At 43.8% G+C, this 20,492-nt stretch overlaps 1 protein-coding gene across 4 annotated transcripts in view; it reads right to left on the reverse strand.

Annotated features, from left to right (window-relative positions):
- Positions 1-3,770: 3,770 nt before the first annotated feature.
- RHOT1 (ras homolog family member T1) overlaps positions 3,771-20,492 on the reverse strand; it is a 56,621-nt gene continuing 39,899 nt past the window's right edge. Inside the window, exons 19-21 of one of the 4 annotated variants that reach the window (XM_081181342.1) lie at positions 19,499-19,621; positions 8,356-8,499; positions 3,771-4,974 (exon numbers count right to left, since the gene is read on the reverse strand). In XM_081181342.1, the coding sequence (XP_081037468.1) occupies positions 4,857-4,974; positions 8,356-8,499; positions 19,499-19,621 (385 nt within the window). In that variant the 3' untranslated portion in view covers positions 3,771-4,856. Of the gene's footprint in view, positions 4,975-8,355; positions 8,500-14,228; positions 14,683-19,498; positions 19,622-20,492 lie in introns of those variants that run through there. The other 3 variants (XM_081181343.1, XM_081181344.1, XM_081181345.1) reach the window with 3 other exon arrangements.

Raw genomic sequence — 20,492 nt, forward strand, 5'->3', positions numbered from 1 at the left:
ATTCTGTTCGACTTCCAAGGTATCATAGAATCATAGAGTTGGAATAGACCACAAGGGCCATCGAGTCCAACCCCCTGCCAAGCAGGAAACACCATCAGAGCACTCCTGACATATGGTTGTCAAGCCTCTGCTTAAAGACCTCCAAAGAAGGAGACTCCACCACACTCCTTGGCAGCAAATTCCACTGTCGAACAGCTCTTACTGTCAGGAAGTTCTTCCTAATGTTTAGGTGGAATCTTCTTTCTTGTAGTTTGGATCCATTGCTCCGTGTCTGCTTCTCTGGTGCAGCAGAAAACAACCTTTCTCCCTCCTCTATGTGACATCCTTTTATATATTTGAACATGGCTATCATATCACCCCTTAACCTCCTCTTCTCCAGGCTAAACATGCCCAGCTCCCTTAGCCGTTCCTCATAAGGCATCATTTCCAGACCTTTGACCATTTTGGTTGCCCTCCTCTGGACACGTTCCAGTTTGTCAGTGTCCTTCTTGAACTGTGGTGCCCAAAACTGGACACAGTACTCCAGGTGAGGTCTGACCAGAGCGGAATACAGTGGCACTATTACTTCCCTTGATCTAGATGCTATACTCCTGTTGATGCAGCCCAGAATTGCATTGGCTTTTTTAGCTGCCGCGTCACACTGTTGGCTCATGTCAAGTTTGTGGTCAACCAAGACTCCTAGATCCTTTTCACATGTACTGCTCTCAAGCCAGGTGTCACCCATCTTGTATTTGTGCCTCTCATTTTTTTTTGCCCAAATGCAATACTTTACATTTCTCCCTGGTAAAGTTCATCTTGTTTGTTTTGGCCCAGTTCTCTAATCTGTCAAGGTTGTTTTGAAGTGTGATCCTGTCCTCTGGGGTGTTAGCCACCCCTCCCAGTTTGGTGTCATCTGCAAATTTGATCAGGATGCCCTTGAGTCCATCATCCAAGTCGTTGATAAAGGTGTTGAATAAGACCAGGCCCAAGACAGAACCCTGTGGCACCCCACTAGTCACTCTTCTCCAGGATGAAGAGGAACCATTGATGAGCACCCTTTGGGTTTGGTCAGTCAACCAGTTACATATCCACTGAGTGGTAGCATAGTCAAGACCACATTTTACCAGCTTCTTTACAAGAATATCATGGGGCACCTTGTCGAATGCCTTGCTGAAATCAAGGTAGGCTACATCCACTGCGTTCCCTTCATCTACCAGGCTTGTAATTCTGTCAAAAAACGAGATCAGGTTAGTCTGACATGACTTATTTTTCAGAAATCCATGCTGACTATTGGTGATCACAGTATTCCTTTCTAGGTGCTCACAGACTGTTTGCTTAATGATCTGCTCCAGAATCTTCCCTGGTATTGATGTCAGACTGACTGGGCGGTAATTATTTGGGTCCTCTCTTTTCCCCTTTTTGAAAATAGGGACAACATTTGCCCTCCTCCAGTCTGCCGGGACTTCGCCTGTTCGCCAGGAATTCTCAAAGATGACTGCCAGTGGTTCTGAGATTACACAGTATGACTGTATAATAATAATAAATAATAATAATAATAATAATAATAATTTTTATTTATATCCCGCCCTTCCGCAGCCAAAGCCGGCCTCAGAGCGGCTAACAACAATAAATTGTTCATAGTATATTGATCATAGATATCTTGCCAGGTGTTATTCTCACCCACCCCCCCGCAAACCCCATGAACAAATGTTTCTATTTTCATGGTACTTGAAACTGCATGGGAAATGATTTTATAACACAGCAACTGAGGTAGTAAGGAAGCTTCCTGTACAAGATTAGTGAGTTCCCCACAAGATAAATGTAACAGGTTTGGCATTGGAATCGCCATGGAGGCAAGGCCCAGTTAGGCCCCAGGTCTTAACAGAGTCTGAGATTTTCAGCTGATGATTCTATTAACACTGAAACCCTATTTTAAATTAATTTCCCAGCACCTGAAGTAGGCCTAGGAAGGACCTCTACTTTTCAGAGCAGACCATGCTTGGGTTGGAACCAGTATAAGGCACTAGCTGCAAAGGACATTTGTGTATCTCACTGTGGGAACAGAATCCTCTTGCTCCATGTTCCCCACACCTCATGGCATGAAACCTATTTATCATTCTGCCTTCCACAAGCAGAATTCACTTGGCTCCTTGCAAAAGCATTTGCATATATGAAGAACTCAGCTGCTTCCCATTCCTTTATCCACGAGAATGATTCCATCCCCATGATAGCAGCCACTAGTCATACAAGCACAGTATTACAGTAGGGGATACATATATATATACCCTCCTGTTCAAGTTTTCCAATGCTCAGCAATCTGCAATTAGGATGTACAGCTAGAATTCTCATTGCTAATGTCTAGTGCTTTTTCTTCCTTCCTGGCAACCAAGTTTCCTCCTATAAGCCAGCTTCAACAATTCTGTGGAAATTCTACAGATCCATCTGTAATGAAAAGACATGAAGGGGAACTCCCACGTTTTACAGAACCAAGTTCTCCAAAGAGCAGTGCTATGAGCAGCAGCTTCCTGGTAATTATGGTATAGAAATCCGAGCTAAGTCTTAAACGATGTTTTCTGAGTATCAAAATCTCATGGCATTCCTAACAGCTGATATGTGGGCAGACAAAATCCAACCTAAGCTATAGGAGCAAAGTAGTGCTTAATTGGCTTTCTGAAACCATGCCGTTCACTGTGAACAAAATGGAAGCTGAATGTTGTTGTTGTTGTTGTTTAGTCGTTTAGTCGTGTCCGACTCTTCGTGACCCCATGGACCAGAGCACGCCAGGCACTTCTGTCCTCCACTGCCTCCCGCAGTTTGATCAAACTCATGCTGGTAGCTTCAAGAACACCATCCAACCATCTCATTCTCTGTCGTCCCCTTCTCCTTGTGCCCTCCATCTTTCCCAACATCAGGGTCTTTTCCAGGGAGTCTTCTCTTCTCATGAGGTGGCCAAAGTATTGGAGCCTCAGCTTCACGATCTGTCCTTCCAGTGAGCGCTCAGGAAGGGGTCCCCAAAACCACCTTTTCCAACACTCTGAACTAAGGTAATGGCAGTGGTGCCCACCTTTTCAAGGAGCCAGCTGCCTGAAACATTAGCTGAAAGTTGTCCGTTTACATCTTTTGAAATGGAACTACAGCCACATGATATGGGGAGGGGGTTAAACAGATAAAAGGCCGAGAGTTCTTCACAAGGGTCTTCCAGTTCTCATGTGTGCCTAGCAAGCATTCTGGGGGTTTCTAATGCCTGAAAGCCCAGGCCAGTCACTGTGCTGCTAGAACTGTGTTCTTCTCAATTCACACAGTATGGCCAAAACTCCTCTATTGTTCATGGGGAGTTTCCCAGTGGAAACTGTGTAATGCATGAACAGGAACACAGAAAGTTGCCTTTTGCAGAGTCAGATCATCAATCTGCCTAGCTCAGTGCCGTCTGGCAGTAGCTTTCCAGGTGGAGCCCTACCTAGCAATGCCAGGGACTGATATCTACCCACTGAGCTCTACTGCCGGTAACTATTCTAGGCCTACAAGCAGTTCTGCTCCTCCTCCTGGGCCCTCTTAAATTTTCCCCATTTTTAGGTTAACAGCCCTAGGTGGTGATTACCCAACATCACCCAGCGAGAGTTGTGACTGAGCAGAGATTTTAACTAATCAAGAGTTCAACATTTCTTAGACAGGGTTAAACATTTCTTTTAAGCCTTTGGATTGTGCTATAGTGCCGGGGAACCGTGATCATTGCTGTGCACACTGAATCACTACCGCTTAGAAAAGTACAAGAATGAGCGTTCAAAACACAGCACAGTAGAATTATTTATTGAAATACTTGAAAAGGCCAGTGATTTGGGGGGGGGGAATAGGTTCGACAGTGAGGAATTTCCTGACCTTCTTTTTTGTTCAAAAATGCCACCTACAGGTAATTCCAGCGAAGTATAGGACGCAGTGCAAACCATGCAACTAATCTACCAAGTAGAGAGTAAAGCACTGTGTAATATTTCGGCTCTACCCCATACGCCCAGCTTTTGGGAGAATGGCTTGCGGAAGTGAGGATGAAACAAAACACTTTGGAATTATAAACAGTTGTAATATACAAATTGATTGCCGCCGCCCCCCCCCTTTGAAAAGTCTGCAAAACACAACAGAGTGGGAAACGAGAGAGTTGCGGAATGGCACACAAGAGTCAAGATTCTGACAAACACACGGATGATGCTTGCTGCTCTTCTATCGGAGGGAATGCACAGCTCTCTTTCTCTCCCCCCCCCCAAAATATCCTTGACCTGCGGCACATTTTGCTGCTTAACCTAGGATGTAAAAATAATCAATCCAAGTCCAATAAAAGCTGCAGTGGGAATGAAACACTTGTGAAATAAGATCTGTGGGGTAAAGGAGCAGTTCAGTTACTGAAAGAGGAGGGAACTCAGCCCTCCCTCAAGCACTGTGAGCCCAAAGAGAGAACGTCACACACCTGTGAAATAAATAAATGAATGGTGATCCTGGACTTGAACCTACATTGCTTAAAACAAATTCTAATTACACTCTCGCTCACTCCATTTGAAACATCTATTAATGCCAATTATAATAACTTTGGGGGACATTACGGCTCGCAGCCTTAATATATACAAGTTATATTTACAATAATTCCCTTTGGGCCTTAACAAATGTAGCCATTTTCAGTTAGCCACTGTAATGCAAAAACATCTTCCACAACCATCGCAATACTGCAAGTTTAGAGCTATCATTTAAAATAATCTTATCCATGAATTACAAGTAATAAAGTAACTCGCATATATAAATATTTCTAGCGGATTTAGAATGTACATAAAAGTTTCTTTTTCTTTCCCTTTTGGTAGGCCCCTCCCCTGCGAGAAACGTGCTTTTCTTCCAGATCATCGCTGCTTTAGTAATGCTCTGTACATGGCAAAGCCCAAAACGGCAAAGACTGTAGCACCAAAACTCGCTCGAAGCCAAAAGGTGGAGCTCTTGAGGTCTGCTTGCGTCACATGCCTGCAATACGAAGAGCATAAAAAAAATAATGTAACTGATTTTGCAGTGGCAACACCAGAAAGAAGACACACAGATAAGCCTGCTTTTGGAAATCTATTACACGAGTCAGTTTCAATCCAGTTACACAAACTCAATTTTATTTCTTGTAAAATCTTAGGAGTCAATGCTTTTGTTCCAACTTTTCAAAGCACTGCTCAGTTACAGGAAAAACCAATTTGATATAATTGAAATTATCATTTGATGAATCAAACTTATTGCGTGGAGACAGTAAAGGGCTCAACGAGGGTGAGTAAACGGAGACGGAATACTGATAAGACGGAAGAACTTATGAGTAGTTCCTGTGTCCAGGAAATGTGGAGATGAACTGCCTGGACAAAATCATGATCCCTCTCAAGGAGCAGGTATGTAGCTTGGAGGTACTTGTGGATCCAATAGTGTCACTGGAAGATCAGCTGGCCTCAGTGGCAATAAGTGGCTATTTCCTGCTCCAGCTATTCCAGGAACAGGTAAAGGTAAAAGCAAAGGACCCCTGGATGGTTAAGTCCACTCAAAGGGTACTATGGGGTTGCGGTGCTCTTCTTGCTTTCAGGCCGAGGGAGCTGGCGATTGTCCACAGACAACTTTCCGGGTCATGCGGCCAGAATGACTAAACCGCTTCTGGTGCAACAGAACACAGTGACGGAAGTCAGAGCGCACGGAAACACCGTCGCAGCAGTACCTATTTATCTACTTGCACTGGCGTGCTTTGAAACTGCTAGGTTGGCAGGAGCTGGGACAGAGCAACGGGAGCTCACTCCATCGTGGGGATTCGAACAGCCGACCTTCTGATTGGCAAAGCCCAAGAGGCTCAGTGGTTTAGACCACAGCGCCACCGGCATCCAGCTATTCCAGGAGCAGGACTGTCTTGCCACAGTGACCCACGCTTTGGTAGCCTCATGCCTAGATGTGTGTAGGACTTCCATTGAAAATAGTCTGGAAGCTTCAGCTAGAGTTCTAGGTGGAATCATATTACACCTATTCTCAAATTTTTCTCAATTCAGTGTGTTGATATCAACTTATAAAGCCCTGAACAACTTAGTGCCCAAATACAGGAAGGAGCTGCCCCTGTATCTGTTGGCCCAGGCCTTAAGATCTACAGGGGAGGCTGTTTTTGCAGTCCTGCCAATGAGCACTGCTTGTTGCACCGTGACATGGGATAGGGTCTTTTCTGTGGTGGTGCTCCATCTGTGGAACTCCATTCCCTTGGAGGAGTGCCAGTCACCCTCACTGCTGAGTTTTCACAGAAAGCTTTAGATATATTTCATTTATCTAGGCTTGATGTTTTGTGCTGGATTATTAATACAGATCTGCTGATGGACACTTTCAATGTGTTTGAACTTCTGGGTTTCAATGCATATGTTGGCTTCAGTGATTTTCTTGCACTGTTTGCTGTTCTGTTAATATGAACAGCCCTGTGATCCCAAAGCAGTCTAGAAAGAAGTGATAAATAATCAAACGTAAGATAGTAAGATTCATGCATTCATTTGAGAGGCCAATATATGGCACAGACTCTAATCCAGTAGAAGCTATTGCTGGCTGAAAGGGGTGGAGCTGGAAATATTTTTGCAGACTGCCCCCATTAAGCCTTAGAAACCTGTTCCGCGGGGTCCGAGAGACCCTCTGGAACAGTGCAAGTGCCTGGGGGCTTAAAGAGGGGAATTGGCAGTGGCTGCTTGCCCCTCTACCACTGGCAAAAGCCTCTGATGATTGGAGCTACAAGAAAATTCTCAAAATGGGAAAGCCAGACTTGCGGAAATACTTTGGCTATAGAAAGTTGGTGCAGAATTACACACTAAGATATAACCAATAATTATCTCCTGGTGCATTGGGCTCAAGCGTTGCAGTCGATGTGTTAAAATTGTCTTGCCTTCATTTCAAATGCTTGAACTCCCATTTTGGGGGGACTTTTGACAATTTAAGCTGTTATTTTCTCATGCAATGAAATGGGCCGTTTTGAACTGACAAGTGTAATACTTTCCAAAAGCTAGAGCAGCAAAATGCCTGTAAATGTATTTATCATATCAAAACAACACACAATCAGGGCTGGCCATAGGTATTTTAACCTCCTAGGTCTACCCTCTGCTCCCTAGCGCCCACCCCTTCCCCTCTGGAGCTGTTTCTATGGATACCAAGGACTGGTTTAGATAACATAAGCACAAACCCACGCTGGTGATTCCCAGGCTACAGTAATCATCAGCTTCGCAAAACACCTAGAGAGGGGTGCTGGAAAAGTGCTCTTGGGTGGCTTTCATGTGGTTGTTGTTAAGAGCAGTTTTTTTATTTTATTTTCCTATTTTATAACTGCAATATTCCCATTTGCTTCCTGGTTTGCTGGGACTACATTATAGTTTTATGTTCTTGCATGTTTCCTTAAAACTTCAATCCAAGTCATTTTTCCAAAAAAATTGTTAACAGCATTTTCTTAGTACAGTAGACAACTACAAAATTATCGCCCTCCCTCCTCCTCCCGAATCATCTTCATTTTTGGCCCATGTGTAGTAATGGCACAACTGGAGGACTCCTAATGCTGTAAAAACAGTAATGTGAGCTAAGAGGTTAGTGAGCCAGGCCTTGATATCAAACGAGGAAAACAAAATGCAACAGAAGAGCATGGGTATGGTAGATGAAAGGAAGCCACAATGAGCTTGACAAGACCAAAGGAAAACACACAACCAGTGACCTGGAAGCTCCCAACACGCACCATTTTGTGAGCATGCTCAGCTAGCCTGGCTAAAATAAGGTGGCTTACCACAATGCGACAGACACGGTCTCAAGCAAAAAGGTCACTGCAGCGACCTTAGTTCAAGGCACAGCGATTCTCAAATTGAGTGTTACGGAACTGATTTAGGACTGCCCTATAGAACAAAAGGCTAGAAAGAATTTTCTGGCCTAGGCGTTTTAAAATCAAAATTAGAAATAATGGGGAAACTTCTAAAGTACACGAGGCAGACACCCAAGTGCACGTACACCCTAACAGACAGAGCAGGCTTCGGAGTGCAAATTCAAAAATGACCAGGGCTCCTTCAATAAAAGCAGGGATTATACAACTGCTACATACACAAGGAGGCCAAACCAGATTCTCCGGGGATCTAGGCAGCACTTCAAGCACATCTCGAAATCCCATGCAAATTAAGTGCTTTGAGTATTTATTGCGGGCGATCAGTGAAGCCACGTACAAAACCACCTACAGACAAACTCCAAATCTTTTTTTTTTGGGGGGGGGGTGAACTTCAAGCGGATTAATGGCAATTGTTTCTAGCATGGGGTTAGTTCTAAGTATTTTAGAGCAAGGCATTGTCTGAGTTTCTCCTCTAGGGAGAGATTAAGTTAAGATTGTGTTACCTGTCTTCAAGTAACTGAGGATCAAGGGATGACTCCATGAAGATGGAATCCTCTACAGAGCGGACGGCGTGCACCTGGTGAACAATACTGCTCTCCTCGTCTGACAACAGCATGGCACCCAATTCAGCTACAGCGGCTCTTAACCTTTTTTACACACATGCACACAGTGGGCAGTTCATAGCATGGCGAGAAACAGTCAAGTTACGCACCAACACAGCTTACAAGTCAGCTATCAGTCTGTTTTTTAACAAGGAGAGCCTTTGCTTTGTGTGCAGGTTATTAAAGTGGCACGTAAAAATTAATTATCAAAGTGGAAGGAAAGGAAAGTATTTTTACTTTTTTTTTACAGCCATCCCAAGCAAAAGAATTGCCAGGTGACACGGAAATTGATCCCGCATTCTTGCCAAAGAACAGGTGATATTCCTCAGAGATATTTTTAACTCACAAAAAAACTTTTTGTTTGTTATCTCTGAAATGTGCCTTAATTTTACAGAAGGGCTGTTGGGAAAATTTGAAGTTAGATCACATGGATTGTTTTTTGCTTCCAAACTCGAATGTTCCGTATTTTATTTGTTTTCCTTCCGCTTGCGTAGAGATTTAAGGTTCTCAAATGCATGATCCAGTATTAAAAGGATCCACACTCACTCATTATTCCCGATTTTGTGGTGTGCTTCTGTATGCTTGCTTTGTTTAGTTTTACAGTATGCATGGAAACACTGCTTTTTTGAATAAAGCATAGAATTACTGTGCAAGGTCAAGTGGTGCCATCATAAGGGCAGAACGTTACGCCACAAAACAGGTTTCCGAAATGTGCCTGCCACTAAATGAAAATGAGGAGAGGGCATTTGGATCGAGGTGCTTGGTGTTTCTTCTGCCAACTAATTCTCACCCTAATAATAATAATAATAATAATAATAATAATAATAATAATAATAATAAATTTTATTTATATCCCGCCCTCCCCAGCCGAAGCCGGGCTCAGGGTGGCTAACAACAATAAAACAGTATAAAAGTATAGCATAAACAACATTCTAAAATCATTCATTATAAAATTAATTAATTCAGGCCACTGGCAACCATTGGGCCAGAGCTCCGCGAAGATTGCCGAGGGAGGGAGTCAGGCTGTGCCCTGGCCAAAGGCCTGGTGGAACAGCTCTGTCTTGCAGGCCCTGCGGAAAGATGTCAAGTCCCGCAGGGCCCTGGTCTCTTGTGACAGAGTGTTCCACCAGATCGGAGCCACAGCCGAAAAAGCCCTGGCTCTAGTTGAGGCCAGCCTAACTTCTCTGTGGCCTGGGACCTTCAAGATGTTTTTATTTGAAGACCGTAAGTTTCTCTGTGGGGCATACCAGGAGAGGCGGTCCCGTAGGTACGAGGGTCCTAGGCCGTATAGGGCTTTAAAGGTTAAAACCAGCACCTTAAACCTGATCCTGTTCCTGACCCTACAAATGCTCCTAGGGTCTTCTAGACTAGCTGGAGCAACAAAGCAAAAACAGCAATTGGGGCATGCACAGAGGAGAATCAGCTGTTAACCAAATGTCCCCTTGGTCCCTCATTAGCATTAAGAGGGGTACATGAGCCTGGGAACTGCCTGTTTTCCTCACAAAACCTGGTTTCATTCTAAGTGTACCACTGTCTATTGTGTGTGTGTGCCACTGTCTATTCTAAGGTAAAGGTAAAGGCACCCCTGACCATTAGGTCCAGTCATTACCGACTCTGGGGTTGCGGTGCTCATCTCGCTTTATTGGCCGAGGGAGCCGGCGTACAGCTTCTGGGTCATGTGGCCAGCATGACTAAGCCGCTTCTGGCAAACCAGAGCAGTGCATGGAAACGCTGTTTAGTGGAGCGGTACCTATTTATCTACTTGCACTTTGACGTGCTTTCAAACTGCTAGGTTGGCAGGAGCAGGGACCGAGCAATGGGAGCTCACCCCGTTACGGGGATTAGAACCGCCGACCTTCTGATCAGCAACTCCTAGGCTCTTGTTTAACCTACAGCACCACCAGCATCCCTACTGTCTATTCTACTGTGGTTTAAATATACAGGAAGCTACCTTAAGATCCCCATTCGCTAGGCAAGGCAAACATACTCAAGGCATACATACTCTGTTCATACGAAATATTCATAAAGAAAAAGAAAGAAAGCAAATAGCTTTCTTACAGTGTGTTGGGAGCAGATTCTCACTGTTTACTTCTTATATTCAGAAGCATGCCCCATAAAGTCACACACAGAATTAAGGTGCGTCTAAAACACCTCAGAAGCAGCAGCTGGCAAAGGATTTCCCCCCATTTTAAAAAAGGTGTTAATCTAATTCTACACATTGCTGTGCACTTCATGTGTATAATATCCGTATTCAGGTATTCGCGCCCTCAAAGTACAAAATGAAAGAAGGGAAGAATAGCCACTCCCAGCCAGCTAAATGCCATCCATAAGCAAAGCTCTTTATTTTGAAACGTATTTGAGAACTGGGGATGGTGATGTAGGAAAACAGCCAAGAAAGCATCTGTTTACCCAAAGATATATGTTTCATCCATATGCATTTTCTAAAAACTTAAGTTTGGGCCACTTCAAACATATTTTCCTAAGACCAGAATATATCTGTGCTGACTTTGAAGGGTGCTTAGGGTACTTTTGCACCACTTAACTGTTGGAACAGCCAGTCTCAAGTTTAGTTTTAGCCTCTAAGAACTGAAACCCTAACAATTTCATCCAAAAAATTCCTGTGACAGCAGAGATGCTCCGAGAACAAGCACACAGCATGTGCCAGCACAAGCAGATATATTCCATTTATCTTATTTATTTCACAAAATTTATATACTGCTTGATAGTAACTATATTAAAATGATCAATAAGAGTTAAAGAACAAGTAATTGAAAACGTATCAACGCGGTCGAGGAAGGCAATCCTGCAAGTACACAAGGTGTCAAGGGCTTTATATACCCATCGTAACTTGGCCTAGTAACAAATCGGCAACCACTGCAGATCTCTAAGCACAGGCGTTATCTGATGACAGGATCTCTCTCCTATCAGCTGCTGTACTAACTGTGGTTTCTGGATCAAGCACAAGGAAAGCCCCATATAGAGTGCATTGCAGTAATCCAATTTTTAAGTCACTGATGCCCAGACCGCTGTGGTCAGGGTCTCTTGGTCCAGAACAGTTGTGCAAGTGTACCTTGGAAGTCGAAGGGAATCCATTCCGGAAGTCTGTTCGACTTCCAAAACGTTTGCAAACCAAACTGCGGCTTCTGATTGGCTGAAGCTCCTGCAGCCAATTGGAAGCCACGGAGGCCCCATCAGACGTTCGGGTTCCAAAAGAACGTTCGCAAACTGGAACAATCACTTCCGGGTTTGCGGCATTCAGGAGCCAAAATGTCCGAGTTTCAGGGCGTTCGGGATCCAAGGTACCACTGTATGTGTTGTACCAGGCACACCTGGTAAAAGGTGCTTCTAGCTACTGAGGCTCCCTGGGCCTCCAGTGACAAAAGAGGGTCCAGAAGCCCCCCAAGGTTGCGTACCTGCTCCTACAAAGGAAGTGCAGCCCCATCCAGGGCAGGTAATCAACCAATTTCTCAAAACATGGGAGTCACTCGGACACAGTGCCTCCAGGATTAAAGCACAGATTATTTTCCTTCTAAAGATTTCAAAGGGGACGAGGGATATAAACCAATAGATGGATTATGTATTAGTACCTTATGTGATTATGGAACCGTGGCTTCAACTTGTTTAGGCTAAGCAGGAAAGTTTTACAAAGCCATTTACAGTGCAACTTTAATACTCTATAAAATCTCTTTAGATCATACAGGTACAGTATTAGCAGTGCATTAAGCCTTTACGTTCCTTTTTAAAGAGCACATGCACAAGGGTTTACCAATGTTTCAGAAATACCATTTTTATTTAATCAACAAAACAAGCATTTTATGTTAATAAATGCAGCCTGTGCTTTCCAGACAAAAGCAACAGATATTCTATTTTGTAAGCAGAGTGTACACTGTCAATTCAACACAGTAACTGGGCTAACTAGCAGTCATAAGACAAGTTAACACACCAGCAGCATTAACTGAGCAGAATCATTAGTTTTGCCTGGGAATGTGATGCTATTCAATAAGCCAGGAACATGCAGAAGCCAAGATGACTAAGACATGAGTAAGCAAACTAAGGCCTGGGGGCCGGATCCGGCCCAATCGCTTTCTAAATCCAACCCGAGGAAGGTCCAGGAATCATCATGTTTTTACATGAGTAGAATGTGTCCTTTTATTTAAAATGCATCTCTGGGTTATTTGTGGGGCATAGGAATTCGTTCATATTTTTTTTCAAGATATAGTCCTCAAGGTCTGAGGGACAGTGGACTGGCCCCCTGCTGAAAAGGTTTGCTGACCCCTGGTCTAACGCATTGTTCAGTCCTCGCTCCCTCAAAGTTTTAGTAGCCTTAACTAGAAAACTGGGAAGAGTTATGACAAGACTCAGGACTTCCTGCATGCTAAATATGAGGAAAGCTTTATCACATCACTAACCTGCCTTTAAACGCCCAGATCGGCGTCTGATCGGCAAGTCCTAGGCTCTGTGGTTTAACCCACAGCGCCACCCGCGTCCCTAATGCAGAGATACACATCCACTATTTTTTCTTCCTAGATTCCTTTTCAAAAGCCTACCCTAACCTGTTGCACTTTTGAAACTCTGTCAAGCAGATCTTTTAGTCTCCTCAACCACACTTTCCCATAATTCTCTGAATTCAAGAGAGTTTAAAAAGAAATTTGGGAGCTTCTTTTTGGCGACAAGACGGGGGAGATCCTCCTGAATAAAAGGAAAAGAAAATAGGTGGCAAGTATTTCATTTGGACTAATTATTTATTTTTACCTGCCTACAGTTGTATGTCTACTACTGAGTTGTAATGGGCCTGCCAGGGTAAAGAGTAAGCACAATATTGACAAGCTTTCTTCCAAAGACAAACCAAATGAATAATCAGGATCAAGATTGCACAGACTTAAATCTACTCTTAAGAACTCAGGAGGACATACAGTAAGGCTTATAAAATGTGGGGAGGCTTCATAAGCCCCCAGTTACACATTACTTCATACAAAGAAGGATACAGCTCATCTTGCCATCAATATTGCGGGTTGAATTGATAATCCAACCTCTTGTCCAATCAAGTGTCACACTTGCAATTACCAATTGGCCATTCATGAAGATGGAGGGAGGATGACTCAGGCACATCAAAGACAACCCTCAAATGAAGGCAACATTGTGGGTCGAGAGGTATAGGAGCTTGGAGAGAAGAAATGAGGGCCCTGCCACACACAACAATGACAGGCACTCGTAAATTCAAATGCCATGTGTGGCAGGGCTAGTCACTATGGTTCCTGGACTACAATTCCTATGATCCCAGACCAGTTAGAAGTTGGAGTCTGACAATATGTGAAGGGCACCATGTTGGGTTTTTCCCTGATCTTTGTAGTGCCAACGCCACACCTTTGGAAGGGGGCAAAGAAATTGGGAAGCATAATCATTTCCCACAGCATCAGAAAGGGAAACAAGCCAAAGAATTGTAACCTTTTAAAAAAATCTTCAGGGTGTTAGAGAATATAAAGTGAGGATATACCGTATTTTCCCGTGTATAAGACACCCCCAATTTTGGGGGGACTCCAAATTAAGAAAACACCCCTCAGCACTACCCGTGTATAAGGCGAGCCCCAATTTTAAACCTTTTTTTTTTTTTTGTAAAAACACAACAACGCCTATACACTTATTTTTCAGTCCTATACACTGAAAAATACGGTAATTTAAAGTGAGAGATAAAGATGGCTCTCCAACACTAGTTGTAATCATTCTTGGCTCAGCACATAATCAACGCAACATACCAAGATATTGATTCCATGTAACTGGAGATGCGTAGCTCTTTTCCATTTATGAAACTCACAAAAATGAAAACACTTGGGCTTTTGCATCTTCTTTTTTTAACACAATGGTCAATCTATATTTATTTTAAGAAAAAGCCTTTCCAATAGGCTTTCAGCTTCAAAGAATCAAGATGGGGGGGTGACCTCTCAGATGGAAATTCCCACCATCATATTGAGCTTCAACTTTACCCATAAAGGGATTCAGGCCACAGTAAAACACTAATCATAACAGAGGAACAAGGCAGGCACAGAGCATCAGCCTCCAATATACACAAGACATGCAGACAACCAAATGGAAACAGCCAAGCTGATGGATTAGAAGCACACACACGCACGAGGAATTAGAAGGCACACTCAGAAACGTCGTTTTCAAAGAGAGGCACAAGAATGCAGCAAGAGAAGAGTAAATGCCAGCCAGACAAATGAAAATGAACACCTAGAGGAGAAAATGAATGAAACAAAAATAATCCAGCATGGCTCAACTGTTTTATCGAAGGCATGTGGTGTACAGTATTTGTTCCTAATCAACTCTATAAAGTCAGAATTCCTGGAAAACTCAAACCAAGACTACTGCATTCAACAGTGCCAGGGGTGGTGAACCTACAGCCAAATAACAGACCCTTTATTTTGCCCCAAAAACTTTCCCCAGGCCACACAGTCTGCTTTTTACCTTGGGCATTTTTGCCTTCCTGGAATCTGTCCTTGAATATGTCAACGTTTCTTGCTTGTTCAGAAGAAACAATATAGAATAGACGACTATATAAAGGTAATCATTAGCTGCTCCTCCCACTTTTGCCTCTGGCCCCGCCTACCAATGGCAACAGAAAAGAGTGCAGAAAAGAGCGCAGCCTTTTGGCTTATAAAGGCTCCACACCCCTGCACTACAGGATATACTTCAGCACTGCAGTGATTTTCCATCTTTATACAGTGGTGCCTCGCAAGACGAAAAGAATCTGTTCTGTGATTCTCTTCGTCTAGCGGTTTTTTCATCTTGCGAAGCAAGCCCATTGACGGATTAGCGCTATTAGCGGCTTTTAGCGGCTTATCGGATCAGCTGATAAGCGGCTTAGCGGCTTAGAAAAAGGGGGGGAAGGGGAAAAAACCCGCAGGAACTCGCAAGACATTTTCGTCTTGCGAAGCAAGCCCATAGGAGATTCGTTTTGCGAAGCACCTCCAAAACGGAAAACTCTTTCGTCTAGTGAGTTTTCCGTCTTGCGAGGCATTCGTCTTGCGGGGCACCACTGTAATTTCTTTCTAAAAGGTCTGTGGATCCAGAGCACTTGTTAAAAGTTCCTGTGAAGCATACTGTAGGCTTTTTGCCTCTGCCCCCCACACAGCTGCCCACTCCACCCCCAAGGGTGACATGAGGCTTACAACTTTAGTCTTGCAGCTCCCCGCTTACCAGCTAGAATAAAGTATCATTAAACTTCCAGGCTTATGGTCCAGAAATTCATTTTCATAAGACCTCAATTAACGGAATACACTTTCTTTTTGGGAACAGTTCCATCACAAAGATTAGAAGTGTGCCTAATGTGTGTCTAAAAGTGTGTCAGCTCTAATTCAAGGCTGCAATGCTCGCCTCCTTTACCTCGAAGAGTCCCACTGAGATCAGTGAGATATATAGAGGAGAGGCACGAATACCCTGAAGTTTCCTGAGAAGAGAACTATTGCTGTTCTCTGAAACTGCAGAACCACTTATCACACTGTTCTTTCTATGGGACTCACACATAAACCTCCCACAGGTAGTAAAATGGGCGCAGTGGGGGATATAGCAAAACCCAGATAGGCTATGCTCACATCCTGAAAACCTGCAGGCAGTTTTGCACATGCACTCAAGAGGTGACAGATCCCCATTTTTTTGTTCTGAGTGCATATATGCAAAGCAGATACTGCACACAAATAAGGAGGAGCCAAAGAAGTGGAGGTTTAGAATACAGTCGTACCTTGGAAGTCAAACGGAATCCGTTTTGGAAGTCCGTTCGACTTCTAAAACGTTCAAAAACCAAATCACGGCTTCTGATTGGCTGCAGGAAGCTCCTGCAGCCAATTAGAGCCATGGAAGCCCCATTGGACGTTCGGGTTCCAAAAGAACATTCGCAAACAGAAACAATCTCTTCCGGGTTTGTGGCGTTCGGGAGCCAAAATGTCCGAGTTCCAGGGCATTCGACAACCAAGGTATGACTGTAATAATAATAATAATAATAATAATAATAATAATAATAATAATAATAATAATTTATTATTTGTACCCCGCCCATCTGGCTGGGTTTCCCCAGCCACTCTGGGTGGTTTCCACAGAGACCAAAAATACACTAAAATGTCACACATTAAAAACTTTCCTGAACAGGGCTGCCTTAAGATGTCTTCTGAATGTCAGGTAGTTGTTTATCGCTTTGACATGATGGGAGGGCATTCCACAGGGCGGGCGCCACTACCGAGAAGGCCCTCTGCCTGGTTCCCTGTAGCTTTCTGAAAGACATTGCTTCTCGCAATGAAGGAACTGCCAGAAGGCCCTTGGCGCTGGACCTCAGCGTCCAGGCAGAACGATGGGAGTGGAGACGTTCCTTCAGGTATACTGGGCTGAGGCCATTTAAGGCTTTAAAGGTCAACACCAACACTTTGAATTGTGCTTGGAAACGTACTGGGAGCCAATGTAGGTCTTTCAAGACCGGTGTTATGTGGTCTCTGTACTCTGTACTGTACTCTGTTCTTATTCAGAACCAGATTTTAACAAAGTTAGATGACATTGCCTGTAGCCTTCCCAAATTTCAGGTGCAGGTCTCTCTCAGCCAAAGAACCTAAGATTCTCGTAGTTCCGGTGTGTCTATCATCCATAACAATTGGTCATGCTGTCTGGGGCTGATGGGAGCTGGTGTCCAACAACTTCTCAAGCCAAGGTTCTCATAAACAGTGGCTGAGGTGAAAAACTGGGTGTCTGCACTGTGCCACTTCAGTCTCTGAGTGGGAGCTCACATGACTGAATGCTGTTCCATGCAAACACAGCCACACCCAAAACGTCTGAAAGATTAGGTTCAGAATGAAATCATCTAGCCAAGCCTGACTTGCTAATGTCTATGTGTAGCAATGCTTATTTTGTGGAAGAGCCGTGGGTACAAAAAAAAGGAGCCCGACAGGCCCAGGTCTCAAAAAAATGAAGACAGAAAGTTATCTGGGGATCGAGGGGGAAAGATCCTTATCCTCTTATTCCAAGTTCAGATTCTGCCTACCCAGCTCTGGCTGAACAACCGCCCCCCAACCTTTCCGTCCCCTCTTGCCCTCAAGAGGAGATTGTATTTTCTTTTGAGTGCCCATCTTGAATGAGGAGGATTGTAAGATTTGAGACCTGTTGCTGGCACAGTACCATGCTCTAATCTAAACAGAGGTCAGGGTAATGACCTCCTTCTTCCTGCCTGGGTTGCAGGGAGGCTGGGTATGAGCACTTAAGCTATCCAGGAGTCTTCTGAAAAACCACTGAGAGACTGGCTTCCTACTTAAGTTTTCCAGCTGCAGTTAATAGCTAGCTCTGCAGCTGGAAGGAACAAGCGGCATAGGTATGGGGGTGAGGGGTTCAGACTATGGAAGACCCCCCCCCCCCCGCATGAATACTTTCATGTTCCTTACAGATCTTCCTAACAGACAGTTAACGGAAAGCTGTGGTGAAATGTTCGTTGTAAAGAACAACTGCCTTCATGCACCCTGTGTGTGTTGCTAGCCGACGTTCCACAAATCAAGATACAGAATGTATTCTAAACTTTGCTTTCCAACCACAGGTCACCAAAACAAGGCTACCAGCTAAGGGAGTACACAGGTATACCTCGGACATGTTGCGAGTTCTGTTCCAGACCACCGCAATAGAGCGAATGTCACAGTAAAGCAAATCACGATTTTTTGGGGGGGAGGGTGTTTCCCAGTGCATATAAGAATTATAATTATCCTATACTGTTGTCTATTAAACAAGTTCCCCCTAGCTGCAGGGGTGGGGAGGGGGAAAACCCAGCTCCAGCCCCAGCAACTCCAACCCTGTACTACGCCATGGAGATATACTTTGATTTTAAACTCCCATTCATCTGCTGGGTCTGATCTGTCACTAGTGAACGCTGGCAAATCCTGTTCTATGTTCACAAAAAGAAAAAAAGGATTTAGCAGACACAAGGAGCAGCGTAGGTAAGCTGCGGGACTGTGTGTAATACAGTAGGCCTGCAACTCACGTTCCAAGGATTGTGCCCCAAAAGCCAAAATCGCGTACAGTCTAAAGCCACTGGGTTCAATGGCAGGTGGGATTGCCAAAGTCCTTTTTTCTGGAACCTTTCCGCCCCTTTATTGTTATTATTATTTATTTATTTGCCTTGCGCATAAAGCTGAATGCATCCAAGTTGCGGGCTTACTGTACTAAAAAAGTATTCAGCCAGTGTTAGTTTGTTGCTAGTAACTTTCTAAATATATATATATATATTAATGTCTTGAACAGAGAACGATTCGCCCCAGCTGCATTCGTAAAACTTATATAAGTAGGGATTATTTTCTAAAGGAGGAATTTTTTGTTAATGCCACAGATCTCATCGCACCATATCCATTTGCAGGGACCAAGCATTTGTGCTCTAAACTCTGGAAGTGATTTTGACTCGTATCAATAAACCAAAATATACACACATTTAGACTGTACGGTGGGCGTGGGGGTCAGCAACCGGAAGCTCTCGGTCAAATCTAGACTCCTAAAAGATGTTAATTTGCCACCTGGTTGCTGAAGAAGAGGCAAAATCGTGGTGAAAATGGTTTCAGAGGTAACAGAACCCAATGGCAAGTCACTTTTATGGTCGAGGGTAGCACCGGTCCACTCCCTTGTCCAAATTGCCTTGTGGGAAACTTAGTTGCTGACCAGGGCTGTACAGTGTTTCTCATGTCTTAACTTGCCCGCACATAGAAATTTTAAAATCTATATCAAAGTTGCATATAAATTTAATAGTACAGCTATTTTGTATGAAATGACTAGCAAGGGCTTGTCCCCATCCCTCCAAGCTTTCTAGCAAGCTACATGAAGCTACTCACATTGCTGTACTTGCTAAACGGCTGAGATCCAATATGCCAATTAGGAAAAGCACGACCTAAAGAGAAAAGCTTGTATATCGGGTACATTTGCCTGCTCAATGGATATGGAGCAAAGTGCCTGTGTCTCAGTTACAAAGTTCAACCATTTGTTTTAACAAAAGTACTTTTAAAGCACGCCTGGTACCTAGTAAATAAAAATCAAAGACCTGTTAAGAACTGCGGTGAAGAGTTTGTTCTTTACAGATTGCAGTAAGTCTGAGTTGAGGAGGTTCTGACAGATGCAAAAGGTACACCTGTTGCAGCTGCACATACAGCGTAATCGGGCATGGCTGCAAAAACACACAGAAGGATAGGAATTGAGATCTCAGGCAGAAACCAGGGCTGAGCCAAAACCAAGAGTGGTGAGGATAAAACTGGTTACATTCCGGGGGAAAGTGAGGCAAGGGTAGGCTAAAGTTGTACAGATTTCCAGGAGGAGACTATTTTAGAAAAGTGCATTGTGCCCACATGCCTGCATCCCCAACAAGAGGAAGAGAGAGAGAAGGGAGGGGGGATTCAACTTTTATTTTATACACAGCTTAGAAGGAGAAGCAGAATGTAATATGCTCTTGTTTAACAAGAGGCAACTCCTCCTCAATCCATAGAAAGAACGGAATTCAGTTCCTTTCTCCTGCTACTGAAACTGAACAACTTCATGAAGCCAACAGCTACCCTTACCTCTTCCATCCCAACCAACACACACATGCTTAAGAATTGGGGAAAGAGAAAGGGAAGGTAAGAAAGTCAAATACACTGTTGCATATATTTCTCAAAACATTTGACTATTCCAGCTGGGCCAAATGCATTGAAGAAGACTTTTTTAAAAAGGAGCCTGAACTTAAGATGTCCTCTGCACCCCCCCCAAAAAAAATCTGGACTTCCTGGTGAAAGCAATCAAATTAACCCATTTGAACAAGTGACAGCCATAACCCTTCAGCAATGATGTTCAAGTGCACAGGAGCACAGAACATTAAAAGTGGTTTTGGGGAGGGGGGAGAATTAATTGATTCTCCATGAATCATTCACTATAAGACAAAAAAATGGAAAATGAATGTTTGAAGGTATTCTACGTTTGATTACTAGATGTGAGGACAAGGTTATTGCCAACTTTATTGAAAGATTTACAGGGCATGTAGTTAGCCCTGGAGGGCGAGTCCCTGT

This window comes from Podarcis bocagei (assembly GCF_964188305.1).
Source record: "Podarcis bocagei genome assembly, chromosome: 2".
Lineage (NCBI taxonomy): Eukaryota > Metazoa > Chordata > Lepidosauria > Squamata > Lacertidae > Podarcis > Podarcis bocagei.